General features: G+C 37.1%; 1 protein-coding gene across 1 annotated transcript; it reads left to right on the forward strand.

Moving 5' to 3' along the window:
- Positions 9350-9841, forward strand: LOC107607272. The gene has a single exon (XM_016309245.1). It carries the CDS (start codon positions 9350-9352, stop codon positions 9839-9841), a length of 492 nt encoding a protein of 163 aa, XP_016164731.1.

Here is a 22109-nt window from a genome sequence, read left to right on the forward strand (position 1 = left end):
GAAATCAATGATCTTATATCTCTAATCATTTAGATCGAGAGTGTTTGCACAACAAACCACTCTTACTTCTAAAGAGGTTAAGTTAATTTCAATTCCACTAAACTCCTTTATCAATTTGGGAGATATTTTAGAAGCCATTTGAGCTAACTCATTAGCGTCCTGATTCAAATCTCTAGAACATGCTTAATCGAAACTAAGTCAAACTCAGCTAAGAGTCGAACGACTACTACAAAATAATTGGCAAAATTCTGACTAATACCCCGATAGTTTCTAGCCATTTGTTGAATTACCATTTGTGAATCTCCCAATGTTTTGAATGTACACCCTACCATACAGAGCTTTACACCTAGGTTGTAAACCAAAGGTGGTGAGGCACTACGACCTCTAAAAACAAAAATGCGTACGTAAATATATATGAAAGATAGTTTAACTAGGAGCCTTAAAGAAAAAGTTAGACAAAACAGAAACAAAAAATCACATCACACTCGTATGGTTAAGAATAAAAAACGTAGATAACAGTGAAACAGAAGAGACATAATATACATGGATAAAGAATTCCAAAGGAAATACATATCAAGCATATATATATATAAAAAGAGACAAAATACAAATTCTGATTCTCCGAAGTCAACTTCTAAGAAGGACAAAAGAAGTTTTATACAAAAGTGGAGAATGTACACACACACACACAAACTAAATACATAATATGAAAACCCCAAAATATAAATCTTCGCTTCCATGAATCATCTAGCACGCTTAGCGAGGTGCCTCACATCCCGCATCAGAAAATAAATATGTATGGAATGAGAACCGAGAGTTCTTAGTATGGTAATAGTGCCCAAAGAGATAAAATATAAGGCTTCGGGAAGTCAAAAGCAATCCTAAACTCCATTGTCCCAGATCAAAGCCTAAAGTTCTCACTAAACCAAAAATAGCATAATTCTGTCTAGGGATTCTAATATATCTCCTCATTTTTAGTTTACTGCAAATCTCCCAATCACCAATGTGGAATGATGCCAAGGCATCTTAGGCTAGTTTCACTAGCATTTTTCTGTTAGTTTTAGTTGTTTTATGCATTTTCTTGAGCTTAAAGTTGATTTCCATCTTCTCTTTACATTCTGCAACTCAATTCATGCAATCACCCCCATTCCTTTTTAATTTCAGCAATTTACATTCTGCTCTTTAATTCATGCAATTTAAGATTCCGCCATTTCAATTCCTTGTCATTTACTTTTCCCGCCAATTTTACATTCCGCAATTCTCATCTAAATCTTGATTCCGCTCAACTAGAACACACTTCCAATCCGAATTTCTCACTCAACCAATCCTTGTGGGATTCGACCTCACTCTATTGTGAGTTTTTACTTGACGATAACCGGTGCACTTGCCGGAAGGAATTTTGCCGATCGTGCAATTTCCTAAATCGTAGCATAACTAGTTTATGCGCATCATGGAACAACCCTCAGCATCACCCCCACCAGCATAAGGAGTCTCTCAAAAGCAAACATATACAAGGCATACAAGTAATACACAATTAAGAAAATAAGTAAAGCATTTAAGTCATGTAGCATATAGGTACAAATAATTCAATTAGGCAAACCGAATCACAAAGTGCATACTCAAACAAATAATACAAATGCTCATGATGCATGTCTGTCCTGTGGCCAATGAACTCATCTGTCAGTTATACAGGAAAACCCGATATGTTCGGTAGTGAACCCTGGACAGTCCCTGTGTACGCACATCCCTGAGAGTTATTCACATACATATTCATTCATTTACCATCTCATTAAGAAAATAATCTGGAAATTTAAAGTGTCTTGCTAAATTTTGCGATGGAGGATCAACAGAGTATCGAGTCTCGACCTGGAGCAAGTGAGGGCGAACTACTACATCTACCCAGGGAAACTTGTATCTCAGATATTTAAATGCACATGCTATTTAGATCTTTAGATCATAATTCATCAATATCACATCTCCATCAATCATATCTCATTCAGCATTATCATTGCCTCATTAATTCAATTGTTCACTTTGCAAATCTCCCTCAATATCAATCTAACTCCCTCCATATGTTTGCTCTTATTCGGAAGCCTAAAAACTAGCTATCAGATCTTAAACAGGGGATTATAGAGATGAAAAATCAGGCTAGATAAGAAAAAATAGTTGAAAACAACATTTATTGAAAAACAGGGAATTCGTGCATACACATGCTTCGTGCATACGCGTGAAATGTGCACGAAAAAGATACATTTCTGAAATGCAAGTTGTGCGTACACATGACATTGATTTTGTGCATACACATGGTATGCGCACAAGACTCGCACAAGGCTCTTTCACTCTTGTAACACCCATCATATGTACGCATGACCTTAATTTTCTACAACTTTTGCGGAATTCAGTTTTTAACCATAAACTTCAAACGCACATAACTTTTTCGTTAAAAATTATTTTCTGTCCATTTTTCAATCGTCATAAACTACTCGAACCCAAGTTTTATTTAAGACAAGTTCCACAAAATTTGAGGGTTCGTAAAATTCTAGTTTCACCTAATTATGCAAACACTCACTTTTAACCAATTCAACAATTCAAATCAATTCAAACCACTCCCTTACCATTTTTAGGCCTTTTAAACATTCAATCATCAATTTTTAACTATTACAAGCCTAATCAAACCAATTCCAATTCATTTATCACATTCATTATCAAGCAAACCATGACAAAAACCATACTCCAATTCAATTCAACTCTCCAATTCAATTCTCATCAATATTTAATATCAACAATCCCCCACAAACTCAATTCCATAATTTTACCACCAACTAGATCATACATACATATACATATATTCATTCACTAACCACATCAATCAACCAATTCATACCATTCAAACCTATCTTAAGGGCAACTAGCCTTAGTTTCATACAATATTACATATTATCTACAAGAAACCTAAACCATACTTTGGCCGATTTTTCCCAAAACACCACAATTCAAGTTTCAAAGATTCCCTATCAAATTCAATAAGTTCCAGCTACCAAAGCTTTATTCCAAGTACTCTAATTCACCAATTTAACTCCAATCAACAAGAAATTCAATCTAGTTCATAAAATTTACCACAAACTAACACTAGAGTTCACTAATTCAATAATTTACAATGGTTTAGTGGTTTCTTACCTTGCCCACTGATGATTGAGGCAAAACCCAACAATCACCCAATGCTAGATAACACTTAAATAACCAAAGACACAAAATTTCTCAATACTCAACCAAAAATATGAATCAGAATGAAAGAGAGAACTGACCAAGAAATTCAGATATCCTTACCACTTTGTTTAGATAGAATTGAAGAACTGATCACGTGGCCACCAACGGTACATCGATTAGAGCTCCAGATCAAAAGTTATGAGGAATTCAGGATTTGATTGAGTTAGGGTTTTGGTTCTTCATTCTCTCTTCTCTCAACATGTTTCACTTCCAAATGATGGGTGATGTGCTGAAGCTTTGGCTGAATGGGTTGTTAGTAAGTGGGCCCTAGGCCCCATTGGGCCCGATTCACTCGTTTTAGTCTGTTGGCCCAATTTTGGGCCAAAATCTTTAAGATTAGCATTTTAATTTGTATCCTAAATGTTTTTTTCTTCTTCAAATTATAAAATTTAATTTTCTAATTTCCTTCGCTCATAATTAATTGATTAGTTAATTATTTATTAAATAACTGGGGTTTACATCCTACCCACCTAATTAGGAATTTTTTCCCCAAAATTCAATCACTTGAAAATAAATGCGGGTAGTCCTTCCTCATCTTTGATTCGAGCTCCCACATATGTTCTTCTACTCCAACTCGGTGATGCGTGAGCATCTTATACCCTTTTTCTAGTTATTTTTATATTGTTTTTAGTTAGATTTTATTTATTTTCACTTGATTTTAGTACAAAATTTACCTTTGGATGATACTTTGAGTTTTTTTGTGTTTTTATGATTTTAGGTAAAATTCGGAGCAGTTTGGAGAAGTTTGAAGCAAGAAAGGAAAATGCTGGCAGCATCCCCACTGGGCGCTGAATGCCCACCCGGCGTTTCATGCCAGCAAGGGGCACAAACCAGAGACATGTGCTTCCTCCTTGGGCGTTTAACGCCCAAACTGGCGTTAAACTCCAGTAGCATCCTGTTTCACACCTCTTTGAGCCTCCAAGTGGATTTTTCACCTCTTAGTTTTATTTTATTTTCTGTTTGTAATTTTTATTTACAAAATAATATCTTTTAGGTCTAGAATTTATTATTAGGTTAGTATTTAAAGGAAAAGATCACTTAGGTTTAGGATGATCTTCCTTTCGCACTTTTTAAAAAACCTATTTTCTCTATAAGTTATGAGCAACTAAGCCTCTTGGTTAAAGTTAGGAGCTCTATTTATTTCTATGGATTAAGATTATTCTTCTTCTATTTTAATATATGTTTGATTCAATTCTAAGGTGTTATTTTCATTCTTAATCTTATGAATTGGGTGGAACAGGAGCATGACCCTTTTCTACATGAGTTCTTGTGATTCTCGAGAGAGTTATCTCGCTTGAACTACAGCTTTAAAACACTCCTCCTAGACGGCTAATCACACAACTTGATGGGGATAAGCAACATCTATTCAGCCAAGATTGGGGTGATTAGGGCCTTTGTGTTATAAACTAGTTTTCTGAACTTCACCCTCCAATTTGAATTGAATGACCACGGGAGTGGTGTTTGATGAGGGTTATAGGAGATTAAATCACTAAGGGATTAGGGTTTAATCACTTACGATTTGCCATAGAATGAATCATTCATTGTTAAAATAGTTAGCATGAAGTTTTAATCCGAAAAGATAAACATCTCCGAGACCTTAACTAATTTCTCATCATTGTTTTTCACTAAACCTTTAACTGCTTTTCTTTACTTGCTTGTTTATTATTTTTATGTGTTTACAACGATAACAACTTTCTTTTACTGTTTGCCTGACTAAATCCAACAGGATAACCATTGCTTGCTCAGTCCGACAATCCTCGTGGGATCGACCCTCACTCACCTGAGGTATTACTTAGACGACTCAGTGCACTTGCCGGTTCAGTTGTGGTTATTCCAAAAATCCGCACCAAGTTTTTGGCGCCATTGCCGGGGATTGTTCGTGATTGACAACCACCAGTTGTTTTGTTACTTAGATTAGGTATTTTTAGTTTTGTTCCATTACTTTTTTTTTAATTTTCGAATTTTTCTTATTTAATTATTTTTCTTTATTTTCAAATTTTTGTTTTAATAATTTTCTTTTTAATTTCAAATTTTAAGTTTGGTGTCCCTTTAGTATTTTTTCCTTTCTTTCTGAATTTCAAAAATTTTTAAATCCTTTTCTTTTTAATTTACGAAAATTTTTAGGTTAAAATTTATATTATTATTTTCAAATTCCTTTGTTAATTATTTTATTTTGTTTTATTTTTATTTTTTTTGGATAATTTCACTGGGATTCTCTATACTCTGACATAGAGACTCCCACTTTTTCTTTGTTTCTTGTTATTTATGAGTAGGAACAGGGACAAAGAACCCCTTCTCGAGTTTGATTCTGAACCTGAAAGAACCTTGAGGTGACATTTGCAATAAACTAAAGCCTACAAAGCCGGAGAGAATCTCAAGGAAACTTTTGAGAAGGAAGTTGAAGAGAGCACTATGGCAGCTAATAGAGGGAATCCAAACGCTGAAGAGCAAGCACGAAAGGTGCTTGGCTCATACACTGCACCCACACCTGACTTCTATGGGCGCAGTATATCTGTACCTGCCATTGGTGCCATAATTTTGAGCTTAAGCCTCAACTGGTCACTGATGAGCGGATAATTTATACGCTTTTTGACATTGTTTTTAATATGTTTTTAGTAGGATCTAGTTACTTTTAGGGATGTTTTTAAGGCCATCTTGGCCATGCCTGGACCTTTCACTTATGTATTTTCAACGGTAGAGTTTCTACACTCCATAGATTAAGGTGTGGAGTTCTGCTGTTCCTCAAAGATTAATGCAAGTACTACTGTTTTCTATTCAATTCCTCTTATTTCGCTTCTAAGATATCCATTCGCACCCAAGAACGTGATGAAGGTGATGATTATGTGTGATGCTCATCAGTTCAGAGGAACGAAAAGCATCTCCATTCGCTTATCTGAAATTCCTGCCAATGAATCTACATAAGTATCTCTATCCCTTTTATTGTTTATTTTAATCTAATAAAGTATCATGTTTAAATCCGCCTGACTGAGATTTACAAGGTGACCATAGCTTGCTTCATACCAACAATCTCTGTGGGATTCGACCCTTACTCACGTAAGGTATTACTTGGACGACCCAGTGCACTTGCTGGTTAGTTGTATCGAAGTTGTGACAATTATGAATTAAGATCAGAGCACCAAGCTTTGGAGCCATTACCAGGATTTGTTAGAACCTGGAGATCACAATTTCGTGCACCAGTCACTCTGGTGCAGCAGAACTATCAGTTTCATGGACTCTTGTAGGAGGAACCTAATAAATTCATATCTGACTTCCTGCAGATTTGTGACACAGTTAAGACGAATGGAGTAAACCCTAAGGTTTACAAGCTCATGCTCTTCCCTTTTGCTGTAAGGGATAGAGCAAAGCAGTGGCTTGATTCTCAACCCAATGAGAGCTTGGACACATGGGAGAAGGTGTTCATTGGATTTCTGACCAAGTTCTTTCCACCTCAGAAGCTGAGTAAGCTTAGGGTAGATGTCCATACCTTCAGACAGAAAGATGGAGAATCCCTCTATGAGGCATGTGAGAAATACAAGCAGATGATCAGGAGGTGCCCTCTTGACATGGTTTCGGATTAGACCAGGTTGTAGATATTTTATGATGGCCTCTCTGAGATGGCCAAAATGTCATTGGATCACTCTGCAAGTGGTTCTCTACACATGAAGAAGACGTCTGAAGAGGCAGATGAGCTTATTGAGATGGTGCCAACAACCAGTACCTGTACACCTCTAAGAGGAACCTTGTGAACACTGGGACTACTCAAAAGAGACGAGTCATGGAGGTGGACACACTGGATGCCATTTTGGCTCAAAACAAGCTCATGTCCTAGCAAATCAGTATTATCTCTCAGCACTTGGCCGGGATGCAGGTTTTAGCTTTCAACACTCAAGATGCATCCTATGGCCTGACTGGAAGCTACACTCAAGGGGACGTTTGTGACATTGCTCAGCTCATGATAGCGAGAATCGTGTTGGTTAGGAATTTTTCTTATAGAAAGAAGAACTTCATTGTAAGCATAGCTCCAAACTAACAAACAACTCTCACATCAAATTAAATTTTGGTTTTGTCACAAGTACAAATCCCAATTAAAAATTTATCGAAGTATTTAAACTCCGGATCATCTCACAAGGAATTGCAATGAAATGGTCAATTATTGGCTATGAGGAACAAAGGCGGTTTGATTGATAAGGGGCAAGAAAGTAAAGGGGCAAGAATTAAATGACAAGAAGAATAAATCAATCAAGTAACTAAAGAAAGCAAGTAATAAAGAGAGACATTCATGGCAAGGTTTGAGATCATAGGCTTTCTATCCTAGTCATTAATCATAACAATAATTAACAAGAATTTATCTTATTTCGTCATCCCCAATGCTGAAAGAAGGTATAAGTTATCATCCATTAGAGAAAGTCAAACAAGACTAGTTAATCTCAAATAAAAAATCCTAATCAACTCACTAATTGAATTAGCAAGAGATTAGAGTCATTTAAAATGATATTAACTAACAACTCTAGATCACCAATCTAAATTGGGTATTAATGACTCAAGATTGACCAATTACTCTTCCCAAGCCAAGAATGCTCAAAATCTACTCTAAAGTCCAACCAAGCATTTTATCAAACACATGGAAGGCATGAAAGAAAAGCATAGTAAAAATGCAAGAATAATAAATCTACCAACTACCAATTGTAAGGAAAGTAAACCAACAACTCAAATCAACAATTATAAGACATAAAACATTAAATTTCATTAAAAGACATCTAAATCCAACATGAGCATCCATGAACATAAAAGAGAGCATAAAAGGAAAATTAACAAGAAAACTAAGAGAATCAAAGTGTAGAAGCATGAAATTGTAGAAAAAATAAGATGAGAACAATAATCAAAACCTAGATCTAAGATGGAATTAAGCCTAAGAACCCTAATTCTAGAGAGAAGAGGGAGCTTCTCTCTCTAGAAACTAACTTAGCCCAAGCTTGAATTTTGCATGAAATAGCATCAGGAATGAGTTGGATTGGGCCCAAAGTGCTTCAGAAATCGCCCCCCAGTGATTTCATCTTTAGTGGGCCATGTGCAGCATTAGTGTGCACACGTACAGTGCGTGTGCACGCCCCTAAATGCGAAACAACTATAGAAAATTTTATATTATTTTGAAGTCCCAGATGTTATCTTTCCAACGCAACTAAAACTGTCTCATTTGGACCTCTGTAGCTCAAGTTATGGTTGATTGAGTACGAAGAGGTCAGGCTTGACAGCTTTGCGGTTCCTTCATTTCTTCATGAGTTCTCCCACTTTGCATGCTTTTCTCCTCACTTCTTCCATTCAATACTTGCCTTATGAACCTGAAACCACTCAACAAACATATCAAGGCATCGAATGGAATTAAATTGAATTGAATTTAGCTATTTTAAGGCCTAAAAAGCATGTTTTCACACTTAAGCACAAATCAAGAGAGAATTGCAAAACCATGCTATTTCATTGAATAAATGTGAGAAAAGGTGATAAAATTCCCCAAATTAAGCACAAGATAAACCACAAAATTGGGGTTTATCAGCCCACTATGGAGGAAGTAAATTACATAGAAAATTTCTTTAGAAATCCCAATAATGATCCCTATGCAAATACTTTCAATCAGGGATGGAGGAATCATCCTAACCTTGGGTGGAGGGAGCAGCAACAGAAGCCCCAACAAAGCTTCAACAACAATCAGGGTGGAACTAATCAAAATAGGTTCAACAACAGGTAGTTCCAACCCTCTCAATAGCAGACGAAGACCTTAAAACACAGCCTCACCGACTTGGCCACAATAGTTTCTGACCTTTCAAGGACCACCCATAGCGTTATGCAAGAAGCTCGGTCTTCAATTCAGAACTTGAAAGTGCAAGTAGGTCAGTTGAGCAATAGGATACCTGAGAGACCTCCCAACACTCTTCCAAGTAACACAGAGGGAAATCCAAGGAAAGAGTATAAGACCCTTACCATGGGCAAGGAGGCCTTGCCTAAAGAAGAGTATGTTGCTGAGGATTTAAAGGAGAAAAAAGCTTAAGAGGAGACTGGCAGTACACTTGTACATGCCTTGGTGGTGATGAAAGAGCCTGAAGTACAACACCTTCAGAACGTGCAAGAGGAGACCAAAGATGAGCAACTTGCTCAATTCTTGGTAATCTTTAAGAAGTTACAAATCAATATTCTTTTTGCTAAGGTGTTAGAGAAGAAGCCTCCCTATATGGCCTGTCTGAAAAGCATATTCTCTAAGAAGAAGGCCCTGAGGGGAGATGAAACTGTTGTGCTGACCAAGAAGTGCAGTGCACTAGTACAAAAGAAGCTACCTCAGAAATCGCCAGATCCTGAAAGCTTCTTGATTCCCTGTACTATAGGGACCATCACATTTGAGAAGGCATTATGCGACCTTGGATCTAGCATAAATTTGATACCTCTCTATGATGAAGAAGCTGGGGATCCAAGAGGCGCATCCCATAAGGATCTGAAGCAGGCATATGGATTGGTGGAGAACGTTCTAGTAATGGTTGAAGACCTTTATCTCCCTGCAGACTTCGTGATACTTGATACGAAATAGGAGAAGGATGAATCCATCATCCTAGGAAGGCCATTCCTAGCCACTGGGAGAGCTTTGATTGATGTAAAGAGAGGAGAGTTAGTCCTGAGGATGCATGAGAACTATATGCTGTTCAAGATTTTTAAACCTCAACCTCTCTCAGACAAAGGTGGCCCAATTCTTGGTAGTTTTCATAACCAATAACGAGAACACTTTATTGCAATTCCTAAGGAGAACGACCCGAGGTTTAAATACTTCAAATATTATTTTTATTAGGGGTTTGTACTTGTGACAAACAAATTTTTGTATGAAAGGATTATTGTTGGTTTAGAGACTATACTTGCAATGGGATTTCATTTGTAAAATTCTACACCATCAAAAATCCGTTCATCAAAATGGCGCCACGCGTACGCGTCGCGTTCATTTCACCTCAATCCACGCGCACGCATGTCAGACGCGTACGCGTGGATGCCCTTCCTTCACTACACTTCTTTTCTTCTCTTCTTTCCATTTCTTTCCTTCTCTTCTTTCTTCTTCCCTTCTCCTACCCCTCATCCAACACTTCCAAACACCATTTTTAACCACTTCTTTTAGTTAGTTAGTTAACTAGTTGTTTAATTAGTTAAAATTTCATTTCATTTTCTCTTTTTCATACTAAGTGTTAGATTATTAATCTTGTTTACCATTCATTGCTGCTAATCATTGATAAGATGTTATTTTAACATCATTGTTGTTTATCATCTTTGTTGGATTCGTTGATTGAGGTTATGTCTTGCTACTTCGTTTTGAGTTCTTCATGCTTAATTTTGTAAACACCAAGTGAATGAGAATTGCCCTCAAGCACTCTAAGTCTTTTTGAATTGCATGATTTGGCCACCATGTGATTTGAATTCTTTTCTTTGATTATGCAATTTCTTGATATTGGATGTTGTGCATTTACCTTAATGCATTGTGCTTCTTGATCATATGCATCCATATGTTATATATTTGGCTTGAATACTTTCATGCTTCTTTATTGCTTGCTTGGTTGTTTTAGCCTACAAGTTTTGAGTATTTCAAGCACATTAGGATGAGGGAAGTGCATGCTCCTTTTTGTGTAATTGTGACATAGTTCTTTTCATGCTAGTATGTGTTCTAAACCGTGCACAATTTAGAATTCACACACCTATTTTCCATTAATGTCACATTAATTCACTCACCCCATTCTAGTGATTTACCTCATTCCAACAATTTACGCTTCCTTGCTTTTGTATTCTCTTATCTTATGGTGTTATTTTCTGTTTTTCATGATTCCTGCACCACAAGCAAAAACGAAAGCGGAAGAAGAACATGCAGCAACCGGTTGATCCACCAGCTGGAGGTGGCAATCTGAAGAGTCGCCGTACCCCCTTGCTCATCTTTGAGTGCACCGAGGACAGTGCAAACTTTTAAGTGTGGGGAGGTCGTCCGACCAGTCGATGTTTTTGGGTGACAAGTTTCTAATCCCAACACTTTTGCATTTCATTTTTAGGTCTCTTAGGATTTTTAGTTTCATTTTCTTAATTTTGCATATGTATACATAATAAGCTTAGTCAAAATAATGAAATTTTTCGAGAAAATTATCTATAGGGCATTGACATTCCAATTGATTTGAGTGAAAACTTTTCATTGAACTTGCTTGAATTATATATATATATATATATTGTGGAACATGTTTTGAGCTAAGAACACAAGCTTGTGAGATTTGAGCCTTAATTGCGTGGTTACATTTTATAACCACTTATTTTCCTTCTTGTGTGCATTATTCTCTTCCTATGATTGTAATCCTTGATTTGTTTGATTCTATATGTCCATTATTCCATGTATACATGCATTTACATGATTGAGGCCATCATTTCATTAGCTCACTCACCCAAATAGTCTACCTTTTATCTTCCATTATTTGCCAATTTGAGCATATGATTAACCCACTTGTTCATAATTTTAGCACATTACAAGCCTTGAAGCGAAAAACAATAAATGTCCTTAATTTTGATCTTTGATTAGCTTAGGCTAGTGTGTGTGTCATTCAAGTGTGGGGAAACTTGGGACATTGGTTGAGAGAAAATGGTATTTTTGTTTTGTATTTCTATATTTGGGAATTGGGTACATACTCATGTGTTAATTAAACGTAAAACCATATGCATTGATGCTCTTGTATATACTTTATTGCAAAAAGAAAGAAAAAAAATGAAAAATTGAGAAAATAAAAAGAAAAAAAATATATGAAAAGAAAAAAAAATATGGAAAAAGAAAAAAAAGAAAAAAAAAGAAATAAAAAGGGGACAAAATGCCCCAAAGCAAAGTGAAGCTCAATAATAATCAATGCATATGAGTTGTGATCAAGAAAAGAATGCATGAGTATGTGAAAAAGTGAAAAATGGGTAGCTAGGTTAGCTTTGAGGATGTCATAGGTTAGGTGGGAAGTCTAAGCTTATCAAGGATTCAAATTTCAAGTCCACTTGACCAAATATGCATCCTACCTTGACCTTAGCCCCATTACAACCTATGAAAAGACCTCATGATAATTGTATGCATGCACGAAATATTTGTTGATTGTTAGAAGAAGAACAAATCTTGGAAAGCATGATTAGGGGAGAATTGAGAGAATCAACCATAAACACTTGAGTGACTAGAGCAGATACACATCCGGTGAGGGTTCGATTGCTCAATTACATGTTTTCACCTATGATCATCTCTTCTTGCAAGTTTATAAAAATATTTAATAACTCAATTCAATTGTGGATTAGATTTGCTATTGCCTTAGCCCTTGTGCTTATATATGTTCTCTTGGAAATCGATTTATTTTGACCAAGTAGTTGCATTCATTTAGATAGTTGCATGTAGATAGGTTGCATTTAGTAAGTTGTTACATTGAATAAATGTTGATACCCTTTGTTTCCTTCTTGATTTAGCATGAGGACATGCTATGGTTTAAGTGTGGGGAGGTTGATAAACCCCATTTTTAGGGTTTATCTTGTGCTTAATTTAGGGGATTTTATTACCTTTTACCCACATTTATTCAATGAAATAGCATGGTTTCATGATTGTCTCCTAATTTGTGCTTAAGTGTGAAAACATGCTTTTTAGGCCCTTAATTGCTAATTTTGATTCACCTTTGATTCCACTAGATGCCTTGATATGTTTGTTAGTGAATTCAGATTGGAAAGGCTAGGAATGGGTCAAAGGAATGAAGAGAAAAGCATGCAAAGTGGAGAAATCATGGAAAATCAAGGATTTGGGATGCATTCATCGACGCGCACGCGTAGTAGACGTGCACGCATGAAACGATGAGGTTGCATGGTGACGCGTACGCGTACATAACGCGTACGCGTCAACGTTCGCACGTGACTTCATTAAAGGCAAACCGCTGGGGGCGATTTCTGGGCTTTCCAGGCCCAAATCCAACTCATCTCTAATGCTATTTAACCCAAGGATTGAAGGGGAATCAACACACATTAGACATTACATCACATTAGTTTAGTTTAGTTTAGTTTTGGAGGGAAAGTTAGTTTCTAGAGAGAGAAGCTCTCTCTTTTCTCTAGAATTAGGATTAGGTTTAGGTTAATTTCTTAGATCTAGATCTACTTCTTCTCTTGCTTCAATTTTCCTTTTGCTTTATGAATTCTTATGTAGATCTCTATTTCTCTTTCAATGCAATTTATGATTTCCATGTCTTTTCATGTTGATTTGGTTTTCTATTATTGATCTCTTGCCATTGTAGTTAGATCTCTCTTTAATTCTTGCAATTCATGTTGTTTACCTTTGTTGCCTTCTATGTGTTTGTTGAAATGCCTCTTTTAGTTGAGTTAGATTTTGTTCCTCTTGGCCTAGGTAGAGTAACTGGTGACTCTTGAGTTATCAAACTCATTTGTTGATTGATAATTAGAAGTTGCTAATTAACTTGAATGTCACTGGTGCACGAAATCACAATCACACTTTTGTAATTCCGCACAACTAACCAGCAAGTGCATTGGGTCGTCCAAGTAATACCTTACGTGAGTAAGGGTCGATCCCACAGAGATTGTCGGCTTAAAGCAAGCTATGGTTATTTTGTAATACTTAGTCAGGATATCAGTAATGATTCTTAGTTTAATTGGAATGAGTAAAAGAACATGGATTAAACAATACTTGTTATGCAGTAATGGAGAACAGGTTGAGGTTTTAGAGATGCTCTGTCCTCTGAATCTTTGCGTTCCTACTGTCTTCTTCTTCATGCACGCAAGACTCCTTCCATGGCAAGCTGTATGTTGGTGGATCACCGTTGTCAATGGCTACCATCCGTCCTCTCAGTGAAAATGGTCCAAATGCGCTGTTACCGCACGGCTAATCATCTATCGGTTCTCACTCCTGTTGGAATAGGATCCATTGATCCTTTTGCGTTTGTCACTACGCCCAACACTCGCGAGTTTGAAGCTCGTCACGGTCATCCCATCCCAGATCCTACTCGGAATACCACAGACAAGGTTTAGACTTTTCGGATCTCAAGAATGGCCGCCAATAATTCTAGCCTATACCACGAAGGTTCTAATCTTAGATTAGAAACCCAAGAGATATGCACTCAAGCTATTGCAGATAGAATGGAGGTGGTTGTCTGGCACGTGTTCATAGGTGAGAATGATGATGAGTGTCACGAATCATCACATTCATCAGGTTGAAGTGCGAGTGAATATCTTAGAATAGAAATTAGCGTGATTGAATGAAAAATAGTAGTAATTGCATTAATTCATCGAAACACAGCAGAGCTCCTCACCCCCAACCATGGAGTTTAGAGACTCATGCCGTCAGAAATACAATGTGAAGTGTAAAAATTTCATGAGATACATAGCAAGTCTCTAAAAGTTGTCTTTATACTAAACTAGTAGCTAGGGTTATAGAAAATAAGTAACTAAGTGCAGATAGTGCAGAAATCCACTTTCGGGGCCCACTTGGTGTGTGCTTGGGCTGAGCATTGAGCTTTACACATGTAGAGGCTTCTCTTGGAGTTAAATGCCAGGTTGCAGCCTGTTTGTGGCGTTTAACTTTGGTTTGTAACCTGTTTCTGGCGTTTAACTTCAGAATAGGGCAGGAAGTTGGCGTTTGAACGCCAGTTTGCATCGTCAAAACATGGGCAAAGTATAAACTATTATATATTGCTGGAAAGCCCTGGATGTCCACTTTCCAACGCAATTAAGAGCAAGTCAATTGGCCTTTTGTAGCTCTAGAAAATCTATTTCGAGTGTAGGGAGGTCAGAATCCAACAGCATCTGCAGTCCTTTTTCAGCCTCTGAATCAGATTTTTGCTCAGGTCCCTCAATTTCAGCCAGAAAATACCTGAAATCACAGAAAAACACACAAACTCATATTAAAGTCAAGAAATGTGATTTTTTCTTAAAAACTAATAAAATTATACTAAAAATTAACTAAAACATACTAAAAACTATGTAAAAACAATGCCAAAAAGCGTATAAATTATCCGCTCATCACAACACCAAACTTAAATTGTTGCTTGTCCCCAAGAAACTAAAAAGAAAGTAGGATAAAAAAAGAGAATATACAATGAATTCCAAAAACATCTATGAAGATCAGTCTTAATTAGTTGAGCGGGGCTATTAGCTTTTTGCTTCTGAACAGTTTTGGCATCTCACTTTATCCTTTGAAGTTCAGAATGATTGGCATCTATAGGAACTCAGAATTCAGATAGTGTTATTGATTCTCCTAGTTCAGTATGTTGATTCTTGAACACAGTTACATTATGAATCTTGGCCGTGACCCTAAGCATTTTGTTTTCCAGTATTACCATCGGATACATAAATGCCACAGACACATAACTGGGTGAACCTTTTCAGATTGTGACTCAGCTTTGCTAAAGTCCCCAGTTAGAGGTGTCTAGAGCTCTTAAGCACACTCTTTTTGCTTTGGACCACGACTTTAACCGCTCAGTCTCAAGCTTCTCGCTTGACACCTTCACACCACAAGCATATGGTTAGGGACAGCTTAGTTTCGCCGCTTAGGCCAGGATTTTATTCCTGTAGGCCCTCCTATCCACTGATGCTCAAAGCCTTGGATCCTTTTTATTTTACCCTTGCCTTTTGGTTTAAAGGGATATTGGCTTTTTCTGCTTGCTTTTTTTCTTTTTCTTTCTTTTTCTTAATTTTTTTTGCCTTTTTTTTTGCAAGCTTTCTATTCACTGCTTTTTCTTGCTTCAAGAATCATTTTTATGATTTTTCAGATTATCAATAACATTTTTCCTTTTCCATTATTCTTTCAAGAGCCAACAATTTTAACATTCATAAACAACAAATTCAAAAATATGCACTGCTCAAGCATTCATTCAGAAAATAAAAAGTATTGCCACCACATCAAAATAATTAAACTATTTTAAAATTTGAAATTCATGTACTTCTTTTTCTTTTTCAGAAAACATTTTTCATTTAAGAAAGGTGATGGATTCATAGGACATTCATATCTTTAAGACATAGACACTAGACACTAATGATCATGTAATAAAGACATAAACATAGATAAAACATAAAGCATATAAATCAAAAAACAGAAAAACAAATAGACAAGGAGATTAAGGAACGGGTCCACCTTAGTGAGGGTGGCATCTTCTTCCTCTTGAAGAACCAATGGTTCTCTTGAGCTCCTCTATGTCTCTTCCTTGCCTTTGTTGCTCCTCCCTCATGGCTCTTTGATCTGTAGTCAAATGCTCTACCACTGAACTATGGACCCTTGAGATGAACCTCTCCATCTCTCATGACTCAGGGATGGAAGCAACCGCCTTCTTTTTCCTCTTTTTAGAGGTTTTTTCGGCCTTGGTGCCATAAATGGTTATGAAAAAACAAAAAGCCACGCTTTTTTTCCACACCAAACTAAAAAGGTTTGCTCGTCCTCGAGCAAAAGAAGATAGAAGGGAGTAGAAGGAGAAGTGGAGGAGATGGAGGTGTGTGAATGGGTCGGTTTGGAGGGGAATGGTTTGAATTTGAATGGTGAGGTAGGTGGGGATCCTGGGGGAGAGAAAATGAGTTGAGGTTGGTGGGGATCCTGTGGGTCTACAGATTCTGAGGGGTTAAGGACTTCTCATCCCTGCTCTATTTAGGCATGCAAAACGCCCTTAGAGTGCAATTCTGGCGTTAAACGCCAGGTTGCAACCTGTTTCTGGCATTTAATGCCAACTTGGTGCTCTGTTCTGGCATTAAATGCCAGCTTGTTGCTTCTTTCTGGCGTTAAACGCCAGCTTGTTGCATTTTTCTGGCGTTAAACGCCAGCTTGTTGCTTCTTTCTGGCGTTAAAACACCAGTAAGTCTGTCCTCCAGGGTGTGCTATTTTTGATGTTGTTTTTGATTCTGCTTTAATTCTGCAGCTATTTTTATGACTCCACATGATCATCAACCTAAAGAAAACATAAAATAATAATGGAAAATAAAATAAAAAAGTAATTAACATAGATAAATAAGATTGGGTTGCCTCCAAATAAGCACTTCTTTACTGTCAATAGCTTGACATTACTGAGCCTTATAGTTTGCAATGTTTGCAAACCACGGAGCTTCCTGAATGGTAAACAATTGCTCATCCGGAAAGGTTTCAGAGATCTCAGTAGGAGGGAGGGATACTCCTGCTACTGGTTCTATCCGGGACAGGTGATCAGCTACTTGATTCTCTGTCCCTTTTCTGTCTCTTATTTCTATATCAAACTCTTGCAAAAGCAACACCCATCTTATGAGTCTGGGTTTTGAATCCTGCTTTGTGAGGAGATATTTTAGAGCAGCATGGTCAGTGTACACAATCACTTTTGATCCTACTAAGTAAGATCTAAACTTGTCAATGGCATAAACCACTGCAAGTAATTTCTTTTCTGTGGTTGTGTAATTTTTTTGCGCATCATTTAAAACACGGCTAGCATAGTAAATAACGTGCAGAAGCTTGTCATGCCTCTGTTCCAATACTGTACCAATAGCATGGTTACTGGCATCACACATTAATTCGAATGGTAATGTCCAGTCTGGTACAGAAATGACAGGTGCTGTGACCAACTTAGCTTTCAGAGTCTCAAATGCCTGCAGACACTCTGTGTCAAAGACTAATGGCATGGAAGCAGCTAGCAGATTGCTCAGAGGTTTTGCAATTTTTTAAAAATCCTTTATAAATCTCCTATAGAATCCTGCATGCCCCAGAAAGCTTCTGATTGCCTTAACATTGGCAGGTAGTGGTAATTTTTCAATTACCTCTACCTTAGCTTGATCCACCTCTATTCCCTTGTTCGAAATTTTGTGCCCAAGGACAATTCCTTCAGTCACCATAAAGTGACATTTCTCCCAGTTTAAAATTAGGTTAGTCTCTTGGCACCTTTTCAGAACAAGTGCTAGATGGTCAAGACAGGAGCCGAATGAGTCTCCAAATACTGAGAAGTCATCCATGAAAACTTCCAGAAATTTTTCTACCATGTCAGAGAAAATAGATAGCATGCACCTCTGAAAGGTTGCAGGTGCATTACACAGACCAAATGGCATCCTCCTGTAGGCAAATACTTCAGATGGACATGTGAATGCTGTTTTCTCTTGGTCCTGAAGATCTACTGTAATTTGGTTGTAACCTGAATAGCCATCCAAAAAGTAGTAGTATTCATGACCTGCTAGTCTCTTTAGCATCTGGTCTATGAATGGTAAAGGAAAATGATCCTTTTTGGTGGCTGTATTGAGCCTTCTGTAGTCAATACACATACGCCACCCTGTAACTGTTCTTGTAGGAACCAGTTCATTCTTTTCATTATGAACCATTGTCATGCCTCCCTTCTTGGGGACAACGTGAACAGGGCTCACCCAGGGGCTATTAGAAATAGGATAAATAATCCTAGCCTCTAGTAACTTAGTGACCTCTTTCTGCACCACCTCCTTCATGGCTAGATTTAGCCGCGTCTGTGGTTGAACCACTGGCTTAGCATCATCCTCCAATAGGATCTTGTGCATGCATCTTGCTGGGCTAATGCCCTTAAGATCACTTATGGACCACCCAAGAGCTGTCTTGTGTGTCCTCGGCACCTGAATTAGTGCTTTCTCTTCATGTGGATTTAAAGCAGAGCTTATGATCACTGGAAAAGTGTCACCTTCTCCCAAGGAATATGTCATTTTTCAGGGATGGTGGTAGTAGTTTGAGCTCGGGTTTAGGAGGCTTATCCTCTTCCTGAGGAATTTTCAGAGGTTCTTTTATTTCCTCTGGTTCCTCCAGATCAGGCTGAACATCTTTAAAGATGTCCTCTAGCTCTGATTCGAGACTCTCAGTCATATTGATCTCTTCCACCAAGGAGTCAATAATATCAATGCTCACGCAGTCATTTGATGTGTCTGGATGCTGCATAGCTTTGACAATATTTAACTTGAACTGATCCTCATTGACTCTCAGGGTCACTTCCCCTTTTTGGACATCAATGAGAGTTTGTCCAGTTGCTAGGAAGGGTCTTCCTAGAATGAGAGTTGCACTCTTGTGCTCCTCCATTTCCAACACTACAAAGTCAGTGGGAAAGGAAAATGTCCCAACCTTAACAATCATGTCCTCAATTATACCTGATGGATATTTAATGGAGCCATCAGCAAGTTGAAGACATATCCGGGTTGGTTTGACCTCTTCAGTCAAGCCAAGCTTTCTGATAGTGGATGCAGGGATTAGATTGATACTTGCCCCAAGGTCACATACAGCTGTCTTGGTACAAGTACCCTCTAATGTGCATGGTATCATAAAGCTTCCGGGATCCTTAAGCTTTTCTGGTAAGCTTGTTAGAATGACTGCACTGCATTCTTCAGTGAGAAAAACTTTTTCAGTTTCTCTCCAATCCTTCTTATGACTTAAGATCTCTTTCATGAACTTAGCATAAGAGGGTATTTGCTCAAGTGCCTCTGCAAACGGAATCTTTATTTCAAGAGTCTTGAGATAGTCTGCAAAGTGGGCAAATTATTTATCCTGTTCCGCTTGGCGGAGTTTCTGAGGATAAGGCATTTTGGCTTTATATTCTTCAATTTTAGTTACTGCAGGTTTATTTCCTACAGAGGCAGGTTGAGAAGCCTTCTTGAGGGAGTTATTATCAGCACTTGCAGGTGTCTGATCCCTCACTGGCATTTGAACGCCAGAACTAGACATGGATTGGGCGTTTAACGCCAGATTCCAACCCTTTTTTGGCATTTGAATGCCAGAACTGGACATGGATTGGGCGTTTAACGCCAGTTTTTCACCCGTTTCTGGCGTTTGAACGTCAGATTTATTCCTCTCTGGGCTCTTACTGTCCTCAGAGGGATTTTGGGTAGCAGGTTGCTCATCCTCTGTTAACTATTCCTTTCTTGGCTTTTTTGCTGCTTTGAGTTGAGATATTTAATGTTTTTCCACTTCTTAATTGAACTGCTTGGCACTCCTCTATTATCTGTTTTGATAGCTGCTGTTTTGTCTGATTCAATTGTGATTCCATATCCTTGTTAGCATTTTTGGTTTCTTGTAGTATCTCCTTAAATTTTGCTAACTGCCTTGTTATAGAAGATAGTTGCTGATTGAATTCAGCTACTTGTTCCTGAGGACTAAAATCAGTTGATACTGCCTTAGCTTCTTCTTTCATGGAGGACTCATTACTTATGTACAGATGCTGATTTCTAGCAACTATATCAATAAGCTCTTGAGCCTCTTCAATAGTCTTTCTCATGTGCATAGATCCACCAGCTTAGTGGTCTAGAGATATCTGAGCTTTTTCTGTAAGCCCGTAGTAGAAGATGTCTAATTGCACCCACTCTGAAAACATTTTAGAGGGGCATTTCCTTAGCATCCCTCTGTACCTCTCCCAGGCGTTATAAAGGGATTCATCATCCTCTTGTTTAAAGCCTTGGATGTCCAGCCTTAGCTGTGTCATCCTTTTTGGAGGGAAATATTGATTCAGGAATTTGTTTGATAACTTTTTCCATGTTCTTATGCTTGCTGTAGGTTGGTTATTTAACCACCTCTTAGCTTGATCTTTTACAGCAAATGGAAATAGTAATAATCTGTAGACATCCTGATCTACTTCCTTGTCACGTACTGTGTCAGTAATTTGCAAGAACTGTGCCAGAAATTCAGTAGGTTCTTCCTGTGGAAGACCAGAATACTGACAATTTTGCTGCACCATAACAATGAGCTGAGGATTTAGCTCAAAACTGCTTGCTTTGATGGGAGGTATACAGATGCTGCTCCCATATGCAGCAGTAATGGGATTAGCATATGACCTCAGAGTCCTTCTGGACTGTTCATTTCCATTTAGGTCCATGATGGATAAAAGGGAATTGATATGAATTACAAATAAAATATATTTTTGTTTTTATTTTAATTGAGTAAAAATAATAAGATAAAATAAAATAATTAGAAATTAAAATATGAATTTCGAAAACTAAGAGAAAAATAAATTTAAAAACTAAAATAATTACTTAATTAAGAAGATTTGAAAAACTTTGGATATGATTTTTGAAAAAGATTTTGAATTTTGAAATTTCAAAACTAAGATAAGATAGAATAAAAAGTTTTAAAATAAAAATCTGAATTTTTAAAGGAGAATTCAAAAATTAATTAAAATAAAGAGAAAAGATATTTTTGAATTTAATGAAGAAAGAGAAAAACAGTAAAAATGACACCAAACTTAAATTTTTAGATCAAAACAAAGGAAACAAACAGGAAAACTTTGAATATCACGATAAACGCTAAGAACAACTTTTGAAAATTTTTTAAGAAAACAAAAACACAAAGGACACCAAACTTAAAAAATTTTTTATATTCTAATCACTAATAATTCAAAAAAAAATTGAAAGAAAAATATAATCATGCAATTGACACCAAACTTAAAATATGAAACTAAACTCAAACAGAAAAACTCAATTATTAGTTTATAAAAAATTTTTGAAAAATTTAAAAAGAGAAAATAAAGATTTAAAAAAAGTTTCAACCAAAAACATTAATAGAAGATGCAATTTTAGTGACTCTAAACTAAAAAGATAAATTTTTTCTAATCTAAGCAACAAAATAAACCGTCAGTTGTCGAAACTCGAACAATCCCCGGCAACGACGCCAAAAACATGGTGCACGAAATCACAATCACACTTTTGTAATTCCGCATAACTAACCAGCAAGTGCACTGGGTCGTCCAAGTAATACCTTACGTGAGTAAGAGTCGATCCCACGGAGATTGTCGGCTTGAAGCAAGCTATGGTTATTTTGTAATTCTTAGTCAGGATATCAGTAATGATTCTCAGTTTAATTGGAACGAGTAAAAGAACATGGATTAAACAAT

The sequence above is a fragment of the Arachis ipaensis genome, chromosome B07 (genome assembly GCF_000816755.2).
Source record: "Arachis ipaensis cultivar K30076 chromosome B07, Araip1.1, whole genome shotgun sequence".
Classification (NCBI taxonomy): Eukaryota; Viridiplantae; Streptophyta; class Magnoliopsida; order Fabales; family Fabaceae; genus Arachis; species Arachis ipaensis.